At 42.6% G+C, this 22,596-nt stretch overlaps 1 protein-coding gene across 2 annotated transcripts in view; it reads left to right on the top strand.

Annotated features, from left to right (window-relative positions):
* Positions 1-7,341: 7,341 nt before the first annotated feature.
* Positions 7,342-22,596, top strand: part of Stt3b (STT3 oligosaccharyltransferase complex catalytic subunit B) — a 75,633-nt gene continuing 60,378 nt past the window's right edge. Inside the window, exon 1 of one of the 2 annotated variants that reach the window (XM_036192883.1) lies at positions 7,342-8,072. In XM_036192883.1, coding sequence (XP_036048776.1) covers positions 7,765-8,072 — 308 coding nt within the window. In that variant the 5' untranslated portion in view covers positions 7,342-7,764. The remainder of the gene's footprint in view (positions 8,073-22,596) is intronic. The other variant, XM_036192884.1, reaches the window with a different exon arrangement.

The following is a 22,596-nucleotide window of genomic DNA, read 5'->3' as shown; positions in this document are numbered from 1 at the left end:
TGGGCATTTTTGGCACAAAGGTGGAAACTGCCTAATACTCTGTGGGACCAGACAATAAAGGGACAGGTGAGGTCCCCATTCTGAATTCTAGATTCTTGTTTTAAAGCTGCATGGAAATGGTCTCACAGACTTGCAGAGCCATGTAGAACTTACATTAACACAGCTCTGTTTAGTTTACAAGTGCATACAGGAAGCTTTGGTGACTTCCCTCAAATCTCTTGACCCTGAATTCAATCAACTCTTGGGTATGTATGGCCCTTTCATATCTGAGGGCCGAGGCTGAAGTGCCAGCTTCCATCTCATACAATGTTTCCCCAAATACCTTCTGGTGAGGAGATAGCTGACAATGTGTTAGCTAGCACTATGAGGAAAGGGGGTCCTGGGTACTGAGGTCCACTGTCCATATTTGAGCAATCCTGAATTAAATCCCTACTGTAGGACATTCCAAGGCATTCCGTATGGACTTGCTCAGCATCAATTTATTTTCACTAATACATAAAAACTGCATATAATGGGATGTGGGGTGATTTTTTTTTTAGTATATGTATACATTATGTAACATTAAATAAGGATAAGCATATCTATATCTCCATGTACCATTTCTTTTTCTTTCTTTCTTTTTCTTTTTCTTTTTTTTTTTTTTTTTTTTTTTTTTGGTTTTTCGAGACAGGGTTTCTCTGTGTAGCTTTGTCTTTCCTGGATCTCGCTCTGTAGACCAGGCTGGCCTCGAACTCACAAAGATCTGCCTGCCTCTGCCTCCTGATTGCCCGCCACCACCACCCGACGTCCTTTTTTTTTCCTCCCCGGAGCTGAGGACCGAACTAAGGGCCTTGTGCTTGCTAGGCAAGCGCTCTACCACTGAGCTAAATCCCCACCCCTTCATGTACCATTTCTTATAGGGAAAGCATTTGGTTTGGTGCCTCGCTTTTTGAACTATGCAACACAGAGCTGGTGTCATAGTCACACTGTGCAGCAGCACACCAGAGCGTCTTGTACTTATCTAACTTGACATCCACCAATCAACCTCTCCTTTCCTCCCATCTGCCACACTCCTTAGCCTCTGGCAACTCTATGAATCATAAGGTTGACTGTTAATGCTCCAAATTAGTGTTTTATAAAATTCTATTTTCATTACTTTAAATGTATGTGTGGGTATGTGTACACGAATACAGGTGCCAGCAGAGGCCAGAGGCATTGGATCTCCTGGAGCCAAAGTTACAGGTGGTTGCGAGGCCCCTGAAATAGGTGCCTAGAACTAACTAGAGTCCTCTGCAAGAGCAGTCAATGTGAGCTCTTAACTGCTGAGCCACTCCTACCTGTAGCAGGAATCTTAATAGGTCTTATTAATAAAAAACAAACCTGAGGCCAGTTATTGGGGTGAATGCTGGAAGATCGGAGATACAGAACAAGCCACAGCTTCCTCACCTCACCAGTTCCTCAGCTGGTCTTGTTTCCTCAGACTGGAAACTTCTGAGTCCTCATCCAAATACGTCTCAGCTGAACAGCTGCCCCAAAGCCTAAAAGCTTAACCAGCCAAATGCTAAACCAGCCAAATGCTTCTAGTTTCTGGTCCTCGAGCTTTATATATCTTTCTATTTTCTGTGTCACTCCCTGGGATTAAAGGCTGGATTTCTGGGATTAAAGGCATGGGTCACCACGCCTGGCTGTTTCCAATATGGCCTTGAACTCAGAGATCCAGAGGTATTTCTGTGTCTGGAATGCTAGGATAAAAGGCGTGTGCTACCACTGCCTATCCTCGTGTTTAATATTGTGGCCGTCCTGTTCTCTACCCCAGATAAATTTATTAGGGTGCACAATTTTTTGGGGAACACAATACCACCACACCTACAGCTGCAGCAGCTTTGTGAAATTTCACACAGTGGGGCTGGAGAGGTGGCTCCACAGTTAAGAGCACAGCCTTCTCTTGCTGAGGTACCTGATAGTTGCCAGCACCCACATGGTGCTCACAACCATTTATAACCCAGTTCCAGGGGACCTGATACCCTCTTCTGACCTGCTTGGGCACCAGGCATGCACATACACACAAACAAAATACTCATACACATAAAATAAATCTTTAAAAGTATTTTTTAATTAAGTTCCACACACAACTTATGGTGTAGTACTTATCTTTCTGTGCCTGGCTTGTTTCCCTTAACATCCTCACCATCAGTTCTGTTTTGTGAATGATAGAATTCCATTCTTTTGTGGCAGATAATACTCTGGGGTGTGTATGCTTATGTGTATATCCATGAGTTAATGGACACTTTTAGCTTCTTTTCAGTTGCTGTGACAAAACACCCTGACAACAGCAACTCAAGGAAGGATTTCTCTTAGCTCACAGAGGGTACAGTCCAACATGGTGGGGATATCAAGACAGCGGGAGCTTAAAGCAGCAGAGCACACTGCATCCTCAGTCAAGAAGCAAAGAGAGCAACGAAGGCTATTGCCCTGCTCACTTCCTCCATTTGATACAGTCCAGGATCCCCAAGCGGGGAATGTTCCTACCCACAGTTAAGACAGGTCTTGCCACATCAGTTAATCTGATCATGGACACTGTCAACAGCTAGCCTTAATCTGTGTATTCCTTACAGGGTTCCTGAAGCCTTGTCCCCTGGTGACTCCAGACCCCGTCAAGCTGACAACTGTCACTATCACAGACACTTGCACTGTTTCTCTTCGGGCATCATGAATCACTGACAGTGAACACAGGAGTGCCCCTGTCTCTTCAATATACTGACTTCATTTCCTCTGGCTAGAGGCCCAGGGCTGTGTGCTGGATCACATGATGGTTTAGGTTCTAGGTTTCTGAGGAACTGCCGTGATGACTGAACTAATTTCATAGCACCAATACTGTCCAGGGGTTCCCTCCTTTGCTCCACATCTCCTCGATCCCTTCTTCTTGTTTTTTGGTTTTTCCTAACAGTCGTACTTACTGGGGGGAGGTAGTATAGGGCTCTGATTTGCATTTCTCTGACTGATAGTGACCCTGAACTTCTTTCTTATACACCTAATAACCACTAGCATGTTTTCTTTTGAAGAATCATCATTAAATCTATGGCCTACCTACTTTCAGAACCAGGTTGTTTGAGCATACAAGGGGATAGTAAAGCATGTGGATGTGCTTGCCAATGGGTCTGTGGAACAAGTGCCCCTTGGGATATTCTTTAACTGACACAGTAGGGATGGAAGGTGTTTCATTCTTGCTGGTTATGAGGTTTCCTGGTTGGCTTCCTCATTCTGGGGAGCTCACCACTCTTTAGTCTCACTCATCTTTTAGCCACAACTGTGTAAGAAGTAACCCCAAGTCTTAGAAGCTTAGGAATATGATTGTTATTTTATAGCTCTTGAGCTTAGGAATCTGTGTGCAGCTGTGGAAAACCTGTGTCTCTGTCTCTCTGCACTGCACTCAGGTGATGAGGCCCCAGTATCTGCTCTCAGGCTCACACTAGTTGGCTTGCCTCAGGGCCTGGGCGTTGCTGGCCAGAGACAACAGTTCCCTGTCATGTGGTGTTTCTTGTGTATGTGTGTGCAGGGGTGTTGGGGGAAATGCAGGTTTTATTTGATACAAGTGATCTCCAGGCTGAAGAAACTGAGCCATATTCAGATGGGCTTGGGTCAGGAGGGTTCTTTTCCTGACCTTTAGGAGGTTGAGCTGCCTCATCCTCTGCCTGCATAAGGCAGAGGTCCTGCTGACTCTACTAATAACCGCACAGAGTGACTGCTCCCTTTGCACCTGGTACTGCTTCAAGTTCCTCGCATGCGTTTATTCTCTCTCTGAACAGCACCTTACTAGGAAGGGACACATAAACACCGAGGTATGGCGGTGAACGGACCTGAGGAGAATCGAGTTAGGATGGTACCTGATGCTCTCTTCAGAACCATTTTACACCATGGTATGTTGGCAGGAGATTTAACCTGTGCGAACCCATGGCTCAGCTTTTCCCACTTTGCTTCACTCTCCTCTCTGGGGATTGGAGACTACCAGACAGCCATCCTGGCGGACAGGACAATACGAGAGTCACCCAGTATCTGCTATTAGCAATTGCCTGCCCACCCTCTGGTGTGCTCTCTCCAGGACAGAAGTGTTTATCATACTGGTTTTATGTCTCCAGGAAGGGTGGAGCGCTACCTTAGACGTTTGTTGTTCCCAAGACATATTATAGACAATATTTTGTTTGCAGCCATGCCTGTGGATTAGTTATATGATCTTTTCTTTTAGTATTTACTTTATGTGTATATGTGGGTGCCTGGTATATGTACGCACCTTATGCCTGCAGCACCCATATAGGTCAGAAGAGGGGTCAGATTCCCCTGGAACTGGAGTTGCAGACAGTTGTGAACTCCTATGAAGGTGCTAGGAACTGAACCTGGGTCCTCTGCAAGAGCAGGAAGTACTCTTAACTGCTGAGTCATCTCTCCAGCCTCTGATGCTCTTTTTTTTGGTATGACTTGGTCCCCTGATGACAGACTTCTGGAAAAAAGCATAGTCTATGCTCTCTCCTATGCTGTAGAGGTGATGATGTCCAATCCAACCACTAAACTTGCTAAGGAAACTGGTGAAATTCAGCTGCCAAAACAAAGGCTCACTTTTCAGCTTAGCAAGGCCATGACAGGCATCTAAGGACCAGGAAGTTCATGTATACAGTGGCTCACACAAACAAACTTCCTGAACAGGCTGGAAGCCATTTTTCTACATTGACAGGCTGTAAATCCAGAGCATGCAATATCCGACTGCTTCTAAGGCCTGGGAGTAAGAAACCTGTGGCCTCTCATAAGATCTACTAATGTGCTCTCTTACTGGGCCCCTCTCAAAGCCCCTTCCACATCACAGACCCAGGAGTCTTAAAGCACACACTTGATCAACTTACTCATCTAAACACACTCTACATACATGCAACTTCAAACCCTTATGGTCTCCTAATACTCTCAAGCTAAAACAACGCAAAATCTTCCTCTGAGCGTGCCCTTCCCCGGCCTGTTCTACCATCTGTGCAGCAGCTATGCGGGCTTTCGCTGGGTTCCTTTTATTCTCCCAGCACCACAGGGCCTTTGCTTCTCTGGGTAGATCTCTTTCCTTCCTTCCTCTATCCATTCCTCCTTATCCCCAGTGCTGCATCCTTGGGTTATAGTTCCCCGTGTCGGTCAACCCCCTGCACCGCTCCACCAGTGTTTACCATGATTTTGCACTACATGCTTAACACAATGGTTGGCTGATACCACTTCCTGAGGCTGAGTGATGTGGAGTGTGAGGACAGGACCCATGTCTCCCAGGCTTCCGGCTACAGCCCAGTGGGTCCTCATGCTTTTACAGGACTTCATTCATCTTTGCCACATCATGACCCTGCATTTCCTTATGTTCCTAAACAATGATCCATAGTGTTCTCAGATAAGCTTGTTTTACATTAACTAACCACACAAGTATGAGGACCTGAGTTTAAATTCCCAGAACCCATAAAAGGCTGGATATGATAGCAGGTACCTATAATCCTAGTGCTCCTGTGGTAAGATAGGAGATGGAGACTGGAGAATTCCTGGAAGTTCAAAGGCCAGCTAACCTGGTGTACTGGGAGGACCAATAACCAAGCATGTTATGTGACCTCCATACATATGCCACAGGACACACATGTCCACTCTCACACACGAGGATTGAGATTGACTTTAAGAGTTAGAAAGGGTAGTCCCACACAGGTGACTTGTATTTTATAATTTATTACAATTATTTTTACTCACTTTCAGCCCAGGCCTCCAGCCATTAAACAGCCAAGAGGAAGCAGAAGATAACTGTCAAACCCAACAGGAACATCTGCAATAAGACAGAGCCACTCAGGCAGCCTAAAATAAAAGTCATGAGACAAATTCTGTTATTTTAGGTTGATAGAAGATTGGTTCATGCAACATGGGCAAAAAATAAATGCTGCCATTTTAACGTGCACTTTTCTGGCTCCAGGAAAGGGCATGTCACCTTTCTTTGTTAAAAGGGGGTTGGTTAATATTCTACCATAAATTTAGATGTTTAATAAATGTTCGGTATGAAACTGGTGGTGAGGAAGTCTATTTCTGGAAAGTTTCTCATTCTTTCACTAATGAAAGTATGTATTTTTGTAAGGAAACCAGCAAATTTAGTCCCTTAGCTTTGGAGTGGCTGGACCTATTAGTTTCAAAGAGCAACCTCAAATTAGGTACTCTTGTTCATTTACCTAACCTCTGACAATGAGCAACGAAATGCAATGTGTATTTTTCGATTTTACAGGACTTAGGAAAATATTTACACACATTTTAAAAATTCCAATGTTACCTAACGGGATGGACAGTTGTGAATGTACATGCAACACCCATCAAATATTAACTGGCCCTTTCTTTTTCTTTTCTTCTTTTTTTTTTTAACAGCCTCTGAAGCTGCTGTGGGGGCTAGACCCAGCTCTGGCCTTTGTGCTTTTGGGGGTGGAGGGGATTAGTTGCGGAGGAAGGAGAAGGTATAAGCAAACCGCCCAGACAAGGAAAAGTTCGTATATAGGCGTCTTTGGTCGGTTAGTTTGTTAAAAGTGAGAATTGGGCAACAGTTAACATAGTCCAGAAGTTAATCTGGGGGGAAAAGTTAAGATGGAACGTGGACAGGTGTAAAAATGAATTCCTGTAGTCAAAAGATTTAGCTGCAAAGAATTTCTTGGTAATTGGAACACAAACAGGAAAAAAAAAATTTTTGTCCGCCTCGCTACATCACGCTGCAACTCGGACGAATTTGCCCTCTCCAAGATTTCAGCGCAGCCCAACAGGAACAAGGGCCGGGCCACCTAGGCACGTTCTGCTCGGCGGCTGGACCCACGCGCCCCGAGCCGCGCACCGCGCCTGCGCGCCCAGTCACGTGGCGGCGCTCCGCGCTGAGCGGGTTAAAAGTCACGGCCGCCCAGCGCCCGGTCGGGTGGTGCTCTCTGCGTCGCTTCAGCCGGCTGGGACGCGGGACCTTCTCCTGCTCCTCGGGTCGGGATCCACGCGGGGAAGCAAGCCGAACCTCTTGGCACCTTTCCTCAGGCCCCCGAACAGGCCGGCGCGCCAAACCGCGTCTTTCAACTGACAATGAAATCGTAGCCGCGGCCAGCGGCGAATCGGCGCGAGGCCGCGAAGGGGGGCGGGGGGCGGGGGGCGGGCCCTTCCCCCGAAGCCCCGCCCACGGGCCCCGCTCGCGCTCCTATTGGCGCATGCCGCCATCCCGGCCCCTCCCCTTAACGGACCTGTCGCTCTGTGACAGGCGGAGGGGCCAGTTCCTGTTGGGCGAGGGGGCGGAGTTAAAGGTTGCTTGAGCTCCGCCTGGACTCCAGGGGGCTCCTCCCCCTTTGTGCTCCTCACGGCGGGGCGGGCGTGAGGGGGAATGTCATTGCCGCTCCGAGCCGCCGCTCCTCTGGCGCCCTCGTCCCGTCGGCTCTCGCCGCCGCCGCCTCAGACGCACGGGGGACACGGATGGCTAGTGGGGCGCAGGGGCCTTCTGGGTTGAGAGCGCGGCGGTCGCAGCCGCTGCCGAGGCGGAGACTCGGGATCGCCGCCGCCGCCGCCGCCGCCTCCTCTACCCCCAGTGTCCCGGCCTCGCTGTGCTGAGGGCGGGAGCGCGCCCAGCTCTCCCTCCGCCTCCGCCTCCTCCTCCTCGTTGTCGTCGTCGTCGCCCTCCTCCTCCTCCTCCTCCTCTGGGTCTCCGCCCAGCACCCCTCGCTCCAGGCGGCGGCGGCGGCGGCCGCGGAGGACGAGCGAGACCCGCCGCCGGGGCACAACATGGCGGAGCCCTCGGCCCCGGAGAGCAAGCACAAGTCGTCCCTCAACTCGTCCCCGTGGAGCGGCCTCATGGCTCTGGGGAACAGCCGCCACGGGCACCACGGGCCGGGAGCCCAGAGCGCGTCCAGGGCGGCGGCGGCGCCGAAGCCGGGGCCCCCCGCGGGGCTGTCCGGGGGCTTGTCGCAGCCGGCCGGGTGGCAGTCGTTGCTCTCCTTCACCATCCTCTTCCTGGCCTGGCTGGCCGGCTTCAGCTCGCGCCTCTTCGCCGTCATCCGCTTCGAGAGCATCATCCACGAGTTCGACCCGTGGTGAGTGTGCCCGCCCTTCCCCCGCAGGCAGCCCGCGGTTCCCGGGCTTGTCCGGAGCCCCTCGGATTCCACCCGCTCGCACGCGGGCCGGCCCGGGCGCGCCCCCTGCCCGCTTGGCGAAGTTTGCCCGGGCGCGGAGCCTGGATCCCCGGCCGCCGGCGTGGGCCGGCCCCGCGCGGCTTCTCTTCGCCGCCGCGCCTCGGCTGCCTCCCGGGGCCCCGTCCCCACGCCCTCTCCGCCGCAGCTTTGCTCCTTGTTGCATTTTCTTTTCTTTCTCTCCTCCCTGCCATCCCGGCAGCCCCGGGATTGCCTTCCGGCCGCTGGGGGTGACTGGAATCCCTCGTCCGCCCAGCCTCGCAGTTTCACGCTTTCTACTTGTATTTTCTGTCTCTTGGAGAGGGGAATGTTAGAGGTTAGGGGGAAAGCTGCTCCCCCGAAAGCGAACGCAGTGCTGGCGGCTCGTGTTCTTCCCGCACCAGGTATTTCCGAGTCTCTTTTCCCCCCTAGGGCCCTTAAGTGCACTCAGCACGCCACAGTTTCCACAGTTGTATTGGGTTGCTTTTTCGAGCGAGATCGTTCTTCTGTAAGCCGAACTCTCACCCTCGGTGTTAGCACAGTAGCCGACAGCGTTGCGAGTTCCTTTATTGGTCTCTGCAGGAAGGTCTGTGGAGACGAGGAGAACGAACGGTACCAAGGTGCTGGGAGCTCTCGATGGTCATGCCGAAGTGCTCACGCCGAAGTGCTCACACTGCATAGCCCTGACCTGAAGGGTTTAGGGAGGAATTACCTACTCCGAACAGAGTTACCTAGACGGGAAGGTTGCTTTAACTTTCTCCCCGTTGGCCCAGTCTGAGTTGTGTTTTTCCACCTGAGCGAGAGAGTGTGCCTCTTCAGTTTATTCGACTGGCTGCCCTATCAACCTTGAATTAATCTTACTTGTAATTAGATCTAATTAAACGGAGGGTATTTGTCTTACCATTTGAAATGCACAGAGAATCTTCTTAAGAGCAAATAAATAGGTTGTAAATGAGTTTTGGTGGGGGACTTATATGTTAATTATCAGCTTTAAGTTTTGCTTTAAGAAAAATACTTATGCTGCAGCATCTATTGAACACCAGAGGGGCCTACTCAAGGAAAATTCTGTTTAGAGAAACATTTACGGTGACCGCCTTCTGTGAGATGTTTTCGTCCCATTTTAGAGGTTTCGATTTTCTTTTTCTAACGTTAGTTTTGCCTTTAAAAAGACCACTATGTTATTTGGAATCACATATTGGTGCAGATTACATATAAACCTAAGACTATTTGTGAAGTATTACTAACTGGATAGAGTATTCTTTTGAAACACTCAAGCAATTAGGTTAGAAATGAAATTGAGACCAGAAATGAAAGCTACTAGAATTTACTGAACAATATGAAAAGAGAAAGTTGTGTCTTTTCAGATATAGTACAAGGTGGCTCACCGACCAAACGTTTTGTGTATAAAAAAAAAAAAAAAAAAAATTGCAGAGTAATTTTATAAATATTTCCAAAAAGTAACATTCTTAGAAATGGAAGGCTGTTAATTCCTTAAGGGTTACTTAGAAGCTGAAGTTAATGATTGTAGACAAATGCAAAACTAAACTAAATGATAAATGATGAGGTGATACTTTTTTTTTGTCATTTTCACTCCTATTTGGAAGGGGGGGGTTATAAGTCAGTCTCTAGTAAAACTGCATAATATAATGAGAAGGTTTAGATTGCTTTATGAACAGATATGCTATTAAAAAATAAGAAAAAGTATCTTCAGTTTCAAAGAATAATTTGAGAACATAACTTTATTCTCATGAAAATCTATTTGTTTCTATTCTATGTATGGAAACACATTTTAGATATTTGTGTCTTTCATCTGAATCTGAATTTTAATTCACATATACTGATCAGCAAGTGTCCACAGCTAAGGGCTACTAAACTTAGCTATTTCATCTACCTATGGTAGTGTTAATGTTTATTCTTAATGAAATGTTCATGCTCGCGATGTTTAATTAGCAAGTAGATGGGGTAATAAAGGAATTGTCCCTGCACCTCCCCTCCCTGCATGGAGACTTGTCTGTACGGATCTCATGAAACATCTGATTCATGTGACCTAATGAGAGAAGTCAAGTTCCAACAAAAAGATTACTGTGTTCACTGTAGTTTTTCTTTGCATAGCTGTTAACGTTAGGCATGCCATTCATTCCTCCATCCCATAATCATTCTTGAAAAATGTTTACAAGGGAGCTTGTGTAGATTGCCTGTTGCCTGTCATTACTTTTGACTTTAAAAACAGTTTTTCTCCAAAGCTAGTAATAACCCTAGTGTCACATACTACCCTGTAAGTGGCTCAGATTACCATGCAGCAATGAGGGGAACCTTTGGTGATGGTAAATGTTCTTTGTGGCCTGCCTCCTTCAGCCCCCTGCCCTTCCATTTCTGCATCCTTTCCATGAAAGATTGTTTGATTATGAGCTGCTTCTATAGGTTTTATAGTAGCTCTTGAATTGTGTGAGACTTGGGGTAGCTGCCTAAAGAGACTTGTCACCAGGTTGTACTTGTTTTTTAAGTTTGTTACCCAAGTTAGAAAGCTTACCAACTGCTATAAGAGGTAGTATGTGAGGTTTTTTAATTAAGTGCCTTTTATGTTGAGAATTTAGCAGCATTTTGGGTTACAATCTCACCTTTTCGTGCCGGTTATTTCCTCCCTTCTCAGTTGAGTTGGTGAAATTCCAGGAAACAGTTGAGACTGTTCTGTAGGTGCCAAACTTTGGCTGACCAACTAGCTTAACAGCATCTGACTTTTATCTTTTTCTCTAAAATATTAGTCCTTGCATAGTTTCACTGTGATGATGAATAACTTGCATTTTAACATGAGCCAGACCCTTTGCTGTTAGCTTCTGACAGGTTGTGGTGGTGGCTTTCTCCATTAGCGATAAGCACCCTATAAGGAGAATCCCTTCCTTGCTCCTAACTTCACAGCTTTGGAGGGACTTCCCTCTGGAGAAATTTAAGAATTTAGAATTTAGAGCTTTAGGTTTTAGCTGCAGTTATCAAAAAGGCAGTGGAAACTGGGCACGCTTGTACCATTCTCTCATAGTAGATCTTGTCTATGCACGTACCTTCTTCTGTTTTGTTAGGACAAAGTTTTAGAGGACAGGGAATGCTTTTTCCTTAGAAACTATGGTATAAATAGGTTAATTAGCGCAGGCACATTTTCAAAGAAGTGACAAGCCTTGGAAAGTAAGCTGTTTATGAGTGTTGGGGACTGCTTCCTGTCTTTTGAGGTCTCCCATGTTTTTCTTTACAAATGACAAAACCAAAAGAAAAGAAAAACTGTTGACCTCATTTCTGAAGAGTTTTAAAACACACAACTTCCCAGGTCTTAGAGCCCCCCCTGACTATGGGGTCCTTAGCAGCAGCAGTCCCACTGCGTCCAAACGGGATCACACCACCACTGATTTCATTGTAATCAACACTCTAGCTGGGAGCTTCTGGGATCATTCTGAGTTAGAAGCAGGAGTAATGGGAAGTGCTTGAGTGGCTGGTTTTGATGGTGGCTTTGGACCTGCCCCTACTTGCAGTCACTGTAGCCCTCTGATGGTAGTCGTGAAATTCAGGAAGCGTATGATAGTGCCAAAGCAGTTAGAACCTGTCTCCAAAGCCCTTGGAGCTTTTCCTTGAGAATTTTCTTTTCTTTAGGACCAAACTGGGTAGGACCGCATGCCTCTCAATGGCATGAGTGGTTGGCATGAAGACAACTAATTAGTTGTCCACCAAGCATTAGAAACTAAAATTTCCCTTTTCTGGTTCTGAACCTATGGATGTGGAAGTAACTTGATGGCCTGTCTCTGCCTAACCTCCTGTCTTCATGCTGTTAAAGTGCTGAGTGTATAGAAAAAAACATTAAAATATTCTTCATTGTACTATCTTAATATTCACCAGTATACCTGTGGTCTCAGAAGTAACTTTCTATAAGGCTGATGTTACTTGAGTGACCAAGTCTCATTTTATTTTAGCTCTAAAACGAAGTCATAGGGCTCCACAATACTGCAGCTGCTTTGAGTTAAAAGCCTTCAAATTTCAGTAGATCTGCCTTCTAAGTGATTGCCCTGTAAATTTTCAACATACAGGAAAGTTGAATTTTAGAGTGAACATATCACTACTACTTATGTTCTCCAATTAATATATTTTACTTCACTTTTCAATGTCTGTGGCTGTGCTTACACCCTTCTTCTGGACTCTAGAATCTAGAGAGACTGCTGGTGCATTGTTCCTGTGATACAGATGCTACCCTGGTTCCTCTACTCCTTGATAAAGGAGAACTTTCTTTCCGTACCGCATTGGTTTTCTGTAAAACCTGAGCTCAGCATGTACAAATAACTGTTTCTGTATCTTCGCTTGGGATCTGATTCCATCCCTTTCAGGTTTGGTCAGTAATTTTACCTGAGTACACTGTAAGCTGGTGTATTAGCCATGTCTGTTAATGACTTAGCTTTGCTGAATCTGCTGTCTCGAGAGAAAGTATGAAGTAATTGTTGGTTTTATTAGACTTTACTTATGTAGAACTTCTAACTTCTTGAATTGTCTTATTGTTTAGCCTGTTGTCACTGCCATGTCTCATCCCAATAATACAGAGCCTGAAAACATATACATCAACATTAAGGGGGCCAGATTTGGATCACCCTGCTGATCCTGATTGATGATACTTCTCATTTTTAAACCTTTTGCTCTTTCTGAGTATGGTTCTCTCCTCACCTTAATCTGTTTTTCTTCCTCCCTTTCCTTCTTCTGGCAAGGACTATGAAGCCCAGGCTGGCAGGTGGGATTACAAGTGTGTCCTGCCACACCCTGCTTCTCACTTTACCTACTTCTGGCCACGAATACCTTCCTAGGACTTAGGAATAGATAGAAATGGCAGTACATGGAGAAAAGAAAAGAGCTCCATGTCTAGTAGAGTAAATGTTGGGAGAAATAGAACACTTGTCCCAGAAGCTCCTGTGTTTTGAGCAAATTTGTTAACTGGCGTTTGTAGGCTGACCAAAAGATCTAACCACGTTTTATAGTTTGTGTGTTTGGAAAAATGCTTTCATCTGAACATTCTGGAATAGACCTTCAATATAAATTAATAAATGTCCATTTATCCAAATTTGTACCACTTGAAGACAAGCAAATCTGTGAATTATTGCGTCTTCACTAATGAAGTTAACCATATCATCTGTAACCTTTCCTTTGTGGTACTTAATGTTATAGGAAAAATTAACATGTTTCAAGTGGTAATGCATGCCTAAGTTTAACAGTGTCTCTCAGTCTGATAGTTAGTTACCTTTGAATTGAGGAAATGGGATAAAATCTTTAGACAAACTATATTTTAGCTCAGTGGTTTCTAGATCTCTGTGATTTCAAAGTCTGTTTTTACTGTACCCCTCCTCTAAGGCAGATTTGTAAGAAAATGTCTTTAGTTTGTTTGTTTCTTTCTTTTTTTCCTGAGAGACGGTTTTTCAAGTATCCCTGGCTGTCCTGAAACTCACTCTGTAGACCAGGCTGGCCTCAAACTCCTGCCTCTGCCTCCTGAATGCTGGGATTAAAGGGGTTTGCCACCACCACCTGACTTCATATGTTTCTTAGTCATCTGTTCTAAGTCTTAATACATTGGCCCATCAAAAAAATGCTTGGTCAGAGCCCTCTCTAGCAAAGTAAGCTTGCTAATTGGATGATAGTTATTTTGATTGTTTTAATGTAGGGAAAAAAAAGAGTTGTTTTAAGTTTTGTTTGTTTTTTGTTGAAGATTATTAGTGAATTTTTAGAAATGGGCCTTTTTTAAAAAGTAGCTGGTTGAGAAAAGAAAAGATGATGGAATCAAGTTGAATATTTCCACTGAGGTTTGTTTGTAAAATTCATAGTGTTGAGCTTGGAAGCATTAAGCCCTTTCCAGCATGGGAATTTTGAGTGGACAACTGTGCTTTTGGAATAGACTCAGTAATCTATAGGTACATAGATGTCACCTATCTTGTTTCTAAGACAAAGGACCTGAGGAGTGTGCATAAACTACCTAGAGGTAGTTGAGGCCTTTTCATGTTGAGGTTCTTTTGAAAGTTCAGAATATGGGAGGACTTTTTTTGTATATTACCACTCAAATTGAGGGTGTTGAAAATAATAGTTCAAGCGCAGATAGATGTGGAAACAGGACTAATGTGTAAAGTTTAATTTGGAGTTGGTGATGTAAAATTGATGAATTGCATGAATTGGATTGCCTTTCACTGCCATAAATTTAAGTTATAAAATTATTCTTCTTTACTTTTGTGTTCATCCTTATCAAAAGAGAAATGTTCTTGAATAGAGTAGTCAAAGAAATTTTATTTGTATTAGTAAAATTCTAAAGTATTAGTTGATAAGCAAGTTGATGAGTTTCTTTTCTAAGCTTTATAAGCTTATTAACCCTTCTCAAGTACACAGCTTTTTCTCCCCATATGTTTTTTTAAAAAAACGATAGGTAGCAATCTTTCAACTTACAAAAGACTTCAAATAATTGTTTTTTAACTCAAAATATTGGCAGTTCTTGCTCTCTCCTCAGTAGCTAATGTTGCAATTTATAGTGTGTGCATGTACACATCTGTGTACTAATGCTGAAGGTGAACTATTGTCAGCAACATTACAGAAATTGAAATGAGTGGTAAATCATACCACTCGTTATGCATGCCTTACATTATTTTTGTTGCTGGTCACATTTGTCTGAAGAAAAGAATGAGGCCAAATTGAATCTCATTGAAGAAAAGGATTGTGCCCAGAAATTTATTTATGAAAATAAATTATTGCACTATGTGCAATCTACAGCAAAAAACAGTGAATGCAGAATTATCAAAAAGAAAGCAGCACTCTTGTAGTCTTTTGAGATATTCTCTGAAAGTAAATCTTAAGTCCTTATATGAAAAAGAGCAAAAAATCAATTTGCAAAGGCTTTTTTATAGGTGAAAAGGGGTTTCAGTCTTAAGAAGAAATCTAGGGGCTGGAGAGATGGCTCTGTGGTTAAGAGCACTGGCTTCTCTTCCAGAGGACCGGGGTTCAGTTCCCAGCACCCACATGGCAGTTCACAACTGTCTGTAACTCCAGTTCCAAGGGATCCAACACACTCACACAGACATAATAAAGGCAAAACACCAATGCACATGAAATAAAAAAAATAAATAAAAAGATTTTTTAAAAAGAAGAAATGAGGACCCATCTGACCATTACTCAGACCATGATCATTGTCATCACCTCTGACACTGTTTACTTCCCCAGTCTGTCTCTCCTACATTGTAAGTTATTTATTCACGTATTTTATGTATGAGTGCTCTGTCTTCATGCACACCAGAAGGAATCTGATCCCATTATAAATGGTGGGTGTGAGCCACTGTGTGGTTGCTGGGAATTGAACTCAGTACCTCTGGAAGTGTTCTTAACCATTGAGCTGTCTAACCACATTCTAAGTTAACTAAATACTTAGGTCCTTTATGTTTTGTCATAGGTGATGAGCTTTCTATATTGCTAAATAACAGTTTAGTTTATGTATTTTAGTAAAGTGGAATTGTTGCTTTTATGTCCTGCTCTTTTGCTCATCTCTTGGTTAAAAGATTCAAACGTGAGCAATAAATAAGATCCAGTAGTAGCTTGACTAGCAACCAAGATTTTTGCCTTTCATTTTATAACAGGAAGTACCTGTAAAAAAGACCAGGAAGGCCGAGTGGCAATGCCACAAGCCTTTAATCCCACCCAGCACTTGGGAGGCAGAGCCAGGCGAATCTCTGTGAGTTCAAGGCCAGCCCGGTCTACAGAGTGAGCTCCAGGAAAGGCTCCAAAACTACACGGAGAAACCCTGTCTTGAAAAACAAAGACAGGGAAAAATTTCTTTTTTACTTGAAATAACAAATGATCTTTTAAAAAATTTTTAAATTTATTATTTTCTATGTATATGTTTTATCTGTATATGTGTCTGTGTATCATGTGCGTGCCTGGTGCCCACAAATCCCAGAAGTTACAAATAGTTTTGCACTGCCATATAGATGTTGAGAATTGAACCATAGGTCCTTCGAACTAGAGTAGCCAGAGCTCTTAACTACTGAGCCATCTCTGCAGCCTTATATAACAAATGATCTTAAAGCTAACTCTTTAGATGGAGTCATCATTTTTTCTAGATACCCTTGAAAGATTGAATCTCTCAGAAGACTCAGAGGATACAGGAAGCAGGGCGTGGGAATACTGCTTCATTCTCTTTCCAATTAAAAAAAAAAAACTGTTCAAGAACTGGGCTTTGGGGGAGGAGCTACAGTGGTATTGGACTGTGTATGCCTGCAGTCCTAGCTACTTTGTGAAACTGGGGTTGTGAACTTTCTTGAGTGTTGTTTTCTTACTCTGTCTCTTTGTGGGGCCTGCCACCTATCTCCCAAATAAATCATTCATGGAGGTTTATTCTTAATTATGAATGCCTGGCTTTAGCTTGGCTTATTTCTAGTCAGCTTTCCTTAACTTAAATTATCCCGTCTACCTTTTGCCTCTGGGCTTTTCCCATTCTCTTACTTTTGTAAAGTTACTCTTACTCCATGGCTTGCTGTATAGCTAGCTGGGTGGCTGGCCCCTGGAGTCCTCCTCTCCATCTCTTGGTCCTTCTTTGATTTCTTCCTCTATATATTTTCTCTGCCTGTCAGGCCCGCCTATCTTTACTCCTGCCTTGCTATTGGTCAGTTCTTTATTAGACAATCAGGTGTTTTAGACAGGCACAGTAACACAGCTTTCAAGAGTTAAACAAATTGGACATAAACAAAAGTAACACCTTAAAATAATGTTCTACAACATTTGGGCTTCTGCTGTTCAGACCAGCCTGGCCAACATAGTGAAATTTTATCCTGAACAAATAAATGAGAACTTGATTTGTCAGCTATTGCTCATTTTAAAGGATGTAAATATATTAAAATTAACTTAAGTGAATAGATGGTTGATAATTCTTTTGTGATTTCAGACAGGATTTCACTATTCATTTCAGGCTGGCCTAGAACTTGTAAGGTAGCCCAGGCTGCATGAATTCACCCTCCTGCTTCTGCACTGTCACTTCCTTCCCTTAAACCCTCTCAAGTGCTGGGATCATGCCTAGCAGTAAGTTATGTGTGTGCACATACATGTGCATGCATGATTACCTGTGTGTGAGCAGGTTGATGCCATATGTTTTCCTTGGATCACTCACTGCCTTATATATTGATCCAGGATCTCTCACTTGAACCTAGAGTTTGCTGATGAGTTAGTTCAGTTAGCCAGCCTGCTTAGGGATCCCTCCTTGCCTTCACTTCCCAGCAAAGTAGGACTACAAAGGGGCCATCACACCCACCTAGCATTTGTGTGGGTGCTGGAGATCCCAAACACCAGTGCTCACCATTTACCCATTAAGCCAGCGCCTTAATCCCGGACGCTGATTCTGGAAAGACAGGGTGTTGGTATCTGAGCTGAAAGAATTTAGGAAAGTCCTAAGAATGTACTGTTTTGTGTGTTGGGTTTTGTTGTTGTTGTTCTTTGTTTTTTTTGGGGGGGGTTTGCTAGTTTTGGGTTGTGTATGTGTGTTTTGTTTGTGTACGTAGAGAATCTTGAATGGTTTCTCTGAGGTCTTAGTGTTTCCCAGGTAGCTTTCTTCTAGTGTAGCAGTTCTCAACCTGTGGGCCAAATGACCCTTTCACAGGGTCACCTAAGAAGACCGTTGGAGAACACAGATATTTACATTATGATTCTTAACAGTAGCAGAACTACAGTTTATGAAGTAGGAAGGAAATAATTTTATGCTTGGGGTGTCACCACAACATGAGGAACTGTATTAAAGGATGTCTCCAGCATTAGGAAGGTTGGGCTGGTGTTCAGTGGTTACTTATTATCCTTTTCAGTTTATTTCCTTGATTGTTTACTGGCTGTGTCTTATCTTCAGGAAGATTGAGAAGAGGCATATTAGGAAGAGTTTCTCAAAAACCATCTTCAAGGATAAAGTTAATTTAAAGAATGATAAAAGGTCATTGGCCTTCATGTAGGAACCTGAACTGTATTATATGAGAATTGGTTGTCTGTTAGCAAATGCTTTATGATATCAGGAAAGTGACTCTAGGTGCTAAGGCTTCCTTTTATAATTAGAAAGCACTTTTTTTTTTTTTTTTTTTTTTTTTTTTTGGTTTGGTTTGGTTTTTTTTTTTTTTTTTTGAGAAAGGGTTTCATGTGTAGCTTTTGAGCCTGTCCTGCAACTTGCTCTGTAGCCCAGGCTGGCCTCGAACTCACAGAGATCTGTCTGCCTCTGCCTCCTGAGTGCTGGGACTAAAGGTGTGCGCCACCACTGCCTAGCTAGAAAGCACTTCTTAAGTAAAACAAGTGAGAAAACTCACATGCATTTCCCTTTTGTGGGTAGAATGATTTTGATCAGATTTGGTGGTGTTTTCTGCTGTGTGTTAGTGTAAAACCCATGCAACTTGAGTGGATAACGTTTATTTCTTTTGTGAACAAATAATGGGCTGTCATCAAACTTAATTTACTGCTGAAGAAAAATTTAAATCTGGAATTGCCATTCTTAAAACTCTCAATTGAGCCAGTCAGTATTTGAATTCTATAACCCAAACTTTAAAACACTGAATTCTATAACCCAAACTTTAAAACTTAAGCCAAATATCCTAAGGAAGATGTTTAACATGTCTTATCATCTCAAACTCCATTCTGAACATGGCATGGAATGATGCAAATGCCTTGAATTAGATTCCATTTGAGTAATGGTCTAGTGTAATGATAGAAGTCCCTTTTAATGCGCCTCCTGATAGTTGTCCTCTTGTATGAATTCCCAAGTGGAGATCCTCTCCTGAAATGTCTTAACTATTAGGAAACATGCCAGACATACTCCTTTCCAGAAAATAATCTGATAATCTCTTATCTGCCCCATGTAAGAAGTTAATCGGTATAGGCTCTATTAATAACATTATAAAACAAACTTTCATTAACCTTTACTGAGGACTGTGCAGTTGACTAAACAGGCTAAAGCCATTTTTTGAAGAGTTTTACATCTGTAAAGTAAAAATACTCAAGGAGACTAGGTTTTTTTGTGAGGTTTTTGTTGTTGTTGTTTTGTGTGTGTGTATGTCTGAATTGGTAAGGTATTGTTATTTGGATTTCTATGCTCATTTGCCCCCTATGATTTAATGTTGTTTATAGAACACAGAAAAAAGTATCCTTTCATTCAAGAACATCATTTGTATTTTCCCTGCAATATTTTACACAGAATTGGGGTATGGTGAATACTCGGTGAATATTAAATATTTTGTCTTTAACTATACTTTTTAAAAATCAACTTTGTCTTAAACTATACCTCTTGTTTTGGTGATAATGGTCATATAATAAGTTTCTTGGGTAAATCTTGGGTTTGACTGTAGTGGCAGTAAAGTCACTGGCAGTGAACATTGTAATCACGCTTTCGCTGGTATTTTAGTCTTAAGAGGAGAACTGCTGGAGAAGAGATGGTTTTGATCAGCACTGCCAGCCACCAGCAATAAGGGTGAATGGCTGACTGGATGCATTAAGAACTTTGAGGGGGCTGGAGAGATGGCTCAGTGGTTAAGAGCATTGGCTTCTTTTGCAGAAGTCCTGAGTTCAATTCTCAGCAACCACATGGTGGCTTACAGCCATTTAAAATGAGAAATGACACCCTCTTCCGGCATGTACACATACATGCAGACAGAGCACTCATACATAAAATACATAAAATGAAAAAAGAACTTTGAGGGAGAGTATAATTTTAGTTGTATGAGTGGTTTTTACAAGTACAAGTAACTCTCAAACAGTTCCTTTTCATGCTTTAACTCATTAATTCAGGAACATTGAATCAGACAAGAAAAACTAGTTAAAGTCTACAAACCACCTGAAGTATAAAAGTTGCGTTGTTAATTTTTGAGATGATGAATGGAAAAGAGGCCATTGATAAAAATTAGTTTTCAGGCTAATTTGAGTTTGAGGAATAGTAAGAGCTGAAATTGTTGTGTGCCATATTAGTTACTACATACTAAATTCATGCCAACAATGAGTTTAGGTAGCATTGGATTAATTATCTGTTCATAGCTCTTTCTTGAACTCAGTGATGAAGGTAAATGGTGGATAGATCCAGCAATACTTTAGGAGGCATCAGAGTTCTGATCTCATTCTAAACTTTACCTTAGAGATTAAAGGATACTAAATAAAAAATACTCACTAGAATGAAATATATTGCCATCTTCACTAACGTGTCTTTGCAGTAGAAATAGCTTTGTCTGTGCCTAATTATTAGGTGGGTCACTGTATAGTAGATATTAGTGTATAAGTGTTAAACCAAAATATGACACCTCTATCCATTTTTAAATTATTAATCAAACCCTAATAGAAATGATTGGTCTGTTATTTAAGTACACGGCTGAATTCCACATCATAATGGAGGTATTCCTGTGAGTCCTTGAACTGAAAACCTGGAATGATTTCACATGATTTTTTTTTAACAGTACTGTCTGCCTCAAAAAAAAAAAATTCTTTATCCATCAATATACTTTAAAAAGACAGTCTATTAATACTTGTGCAAAGCCCCAAGTTTCATCCCCAGCACAGCAAAAGGATGACAACGACAGCAGTAAAAAGAATCCTGTTGTAAGTGGGTGGAATTTGTTCAATGTTAACCAACACTGTATGTTCACTGACTTTTTAAAACTTAATACAATTGTCCCATGGAAGTGTAACTTGATTCCCACATCAGTTTTACTCTAGACTTTAACTAAGGGAGATTTTTATTTTAACATGCTACACAGCTTTCTGGCATTTGAAGGAGGAATGTGATAATGAAACCATGTGAGATAAATAAAATCTAATCTTAACACAGTTAAATAAAGGCCAGTCATATGTTCAAAGTAGAAAAATGAGCTTGAGCAACTAATATTAAAAAACCAGTTATTTATTTATGGTTGCTTAATTGAGTCAGTCACTTCATTAAAAGGGAGACATTTTTCTCACCATTTAAGATTATTTTGATTGTTAAAGTAATTTACTGAACTTTAAGTGTCTAATATAAACAGCTTTTATACAAAAGGTTTTCCTTTAAATAAAATCACTTTGGATTTTTAAAAAAGCATTTATGTCATTTAAGTGATGTTAGTTAGACCTGTTGGGCTTGAATCACAACACACAACATTACTTATAAATGGAGGTGTATTTAAAATGTAACATGCACATAAATGGAATGTGTATACTCTGTATAATTGTGAAACTTACTGATGACTTTGGGAATCTACCCAGCAGCTACAGAACGAGGACGTGGCCATCTTCATATTTACCTGTCCTTTTATTTTTCCTGTTGAGGCTAGGAAACCATTTTGACTTTTTAGATAGAGATTTTACTTTTGATTATACATGTATGTGTTTGGCAGCCATATGTGCACCTGTCCACAAAGTCTAGAAGAGAGTAAAGAGCTGAAGTTACACCAGTTGTGAGCCACTTGATGTGGGTGCTACAAACTAAACCTTGGTTTTTGCAAAAGCAGTATGTGTTGTTAACTGCTGAACTATCTCTCAGACCCCATTTCCATCACTGCCTTTGAAAACAAAACATAAAACCCCACTTGTATCTGTGAGTCAGGGGCTCTATCTAGCCCTGGCTGTCCTGGAACTGGCTATGTAGATCAGGCTGGCCTTTAACTCACAGAGACCTGCCTGCCTTTGCAAGGACTGGGATATAAAGTGTGTGCTGACACATCAGACAATAATCTTACTTACCCATTTATTTTGACTTGGATTTTTGCATTTACTGGGTAATGAATTTCAGGGTTCTACTTTTTTTTTATTACGAATATTGCTAATGATAAAACTTCAATATATGCATGTGTATGTTTGATAGCTGTGTACCTGGACTGACATTATATTTCCGCTATTTACTTATCAAGATACCATCTCAGAACTTGGTGACACAGCAGCCAGCACTCACCCACCATTCTGTGGGTCTAAGTTTCTCCACTTGCATCAGCCTGCATGTTGAAAAGACTGTAGCTGTCTTCATATACTGTAGCCAGCTGGGGCTAGAATGCTTCAGATGCCTGGGCATTGGTGACATACTGGAACTTTTACTTCCTTAGTCAGGGCTTTAGCTCTTCCATGTTGTTACTTTGGCTGCCTTATCAAGTGGCTCCTGGGCTCCAAGAAGGAATCCCACGATGGGACAATCATTCTGGCTAAAGGTTAGACTTGGAGTAGACTGTATCTGTTCCAGAATATTTTACTGTTGAGATGACATAGGCCTATCTCAGTGTAAAAAGAGGCCATTCATATATAGGTGCAGAATTATTTAGGACGATGTTTAGAAATTCTTCCTTAATATGTTTATTATTTTAATCTCCAGTGAATATCTTGGGCCATTTTGGATGTTGTCTTATATTTGAGACAGGGTCTTACTATATAATCCAGGCTGCTTTCTCCTGCTCCAGTTTCCCGAGTATTGGATTAACAGGCATACACCAAC

Source organism: Onychomys torridus, chromosome 7, assembly GCF_903995425.1.
Source record: "Onychomys torridus chromosome 7, mOncTor1.1, whole genome shotgun sequence".
NCBI classification, from domain to species: Eukaryota; Metazoa; Chordata; class Mammalia; order Rodentia; family Cricetidae; genus Onychomys; species Onychomys torridus.
The sequence above is the reverse complement of the archived record's forward strand: the minus strand, read 5'-3'. Positions and strand labels throughout refer to the sequence as shown.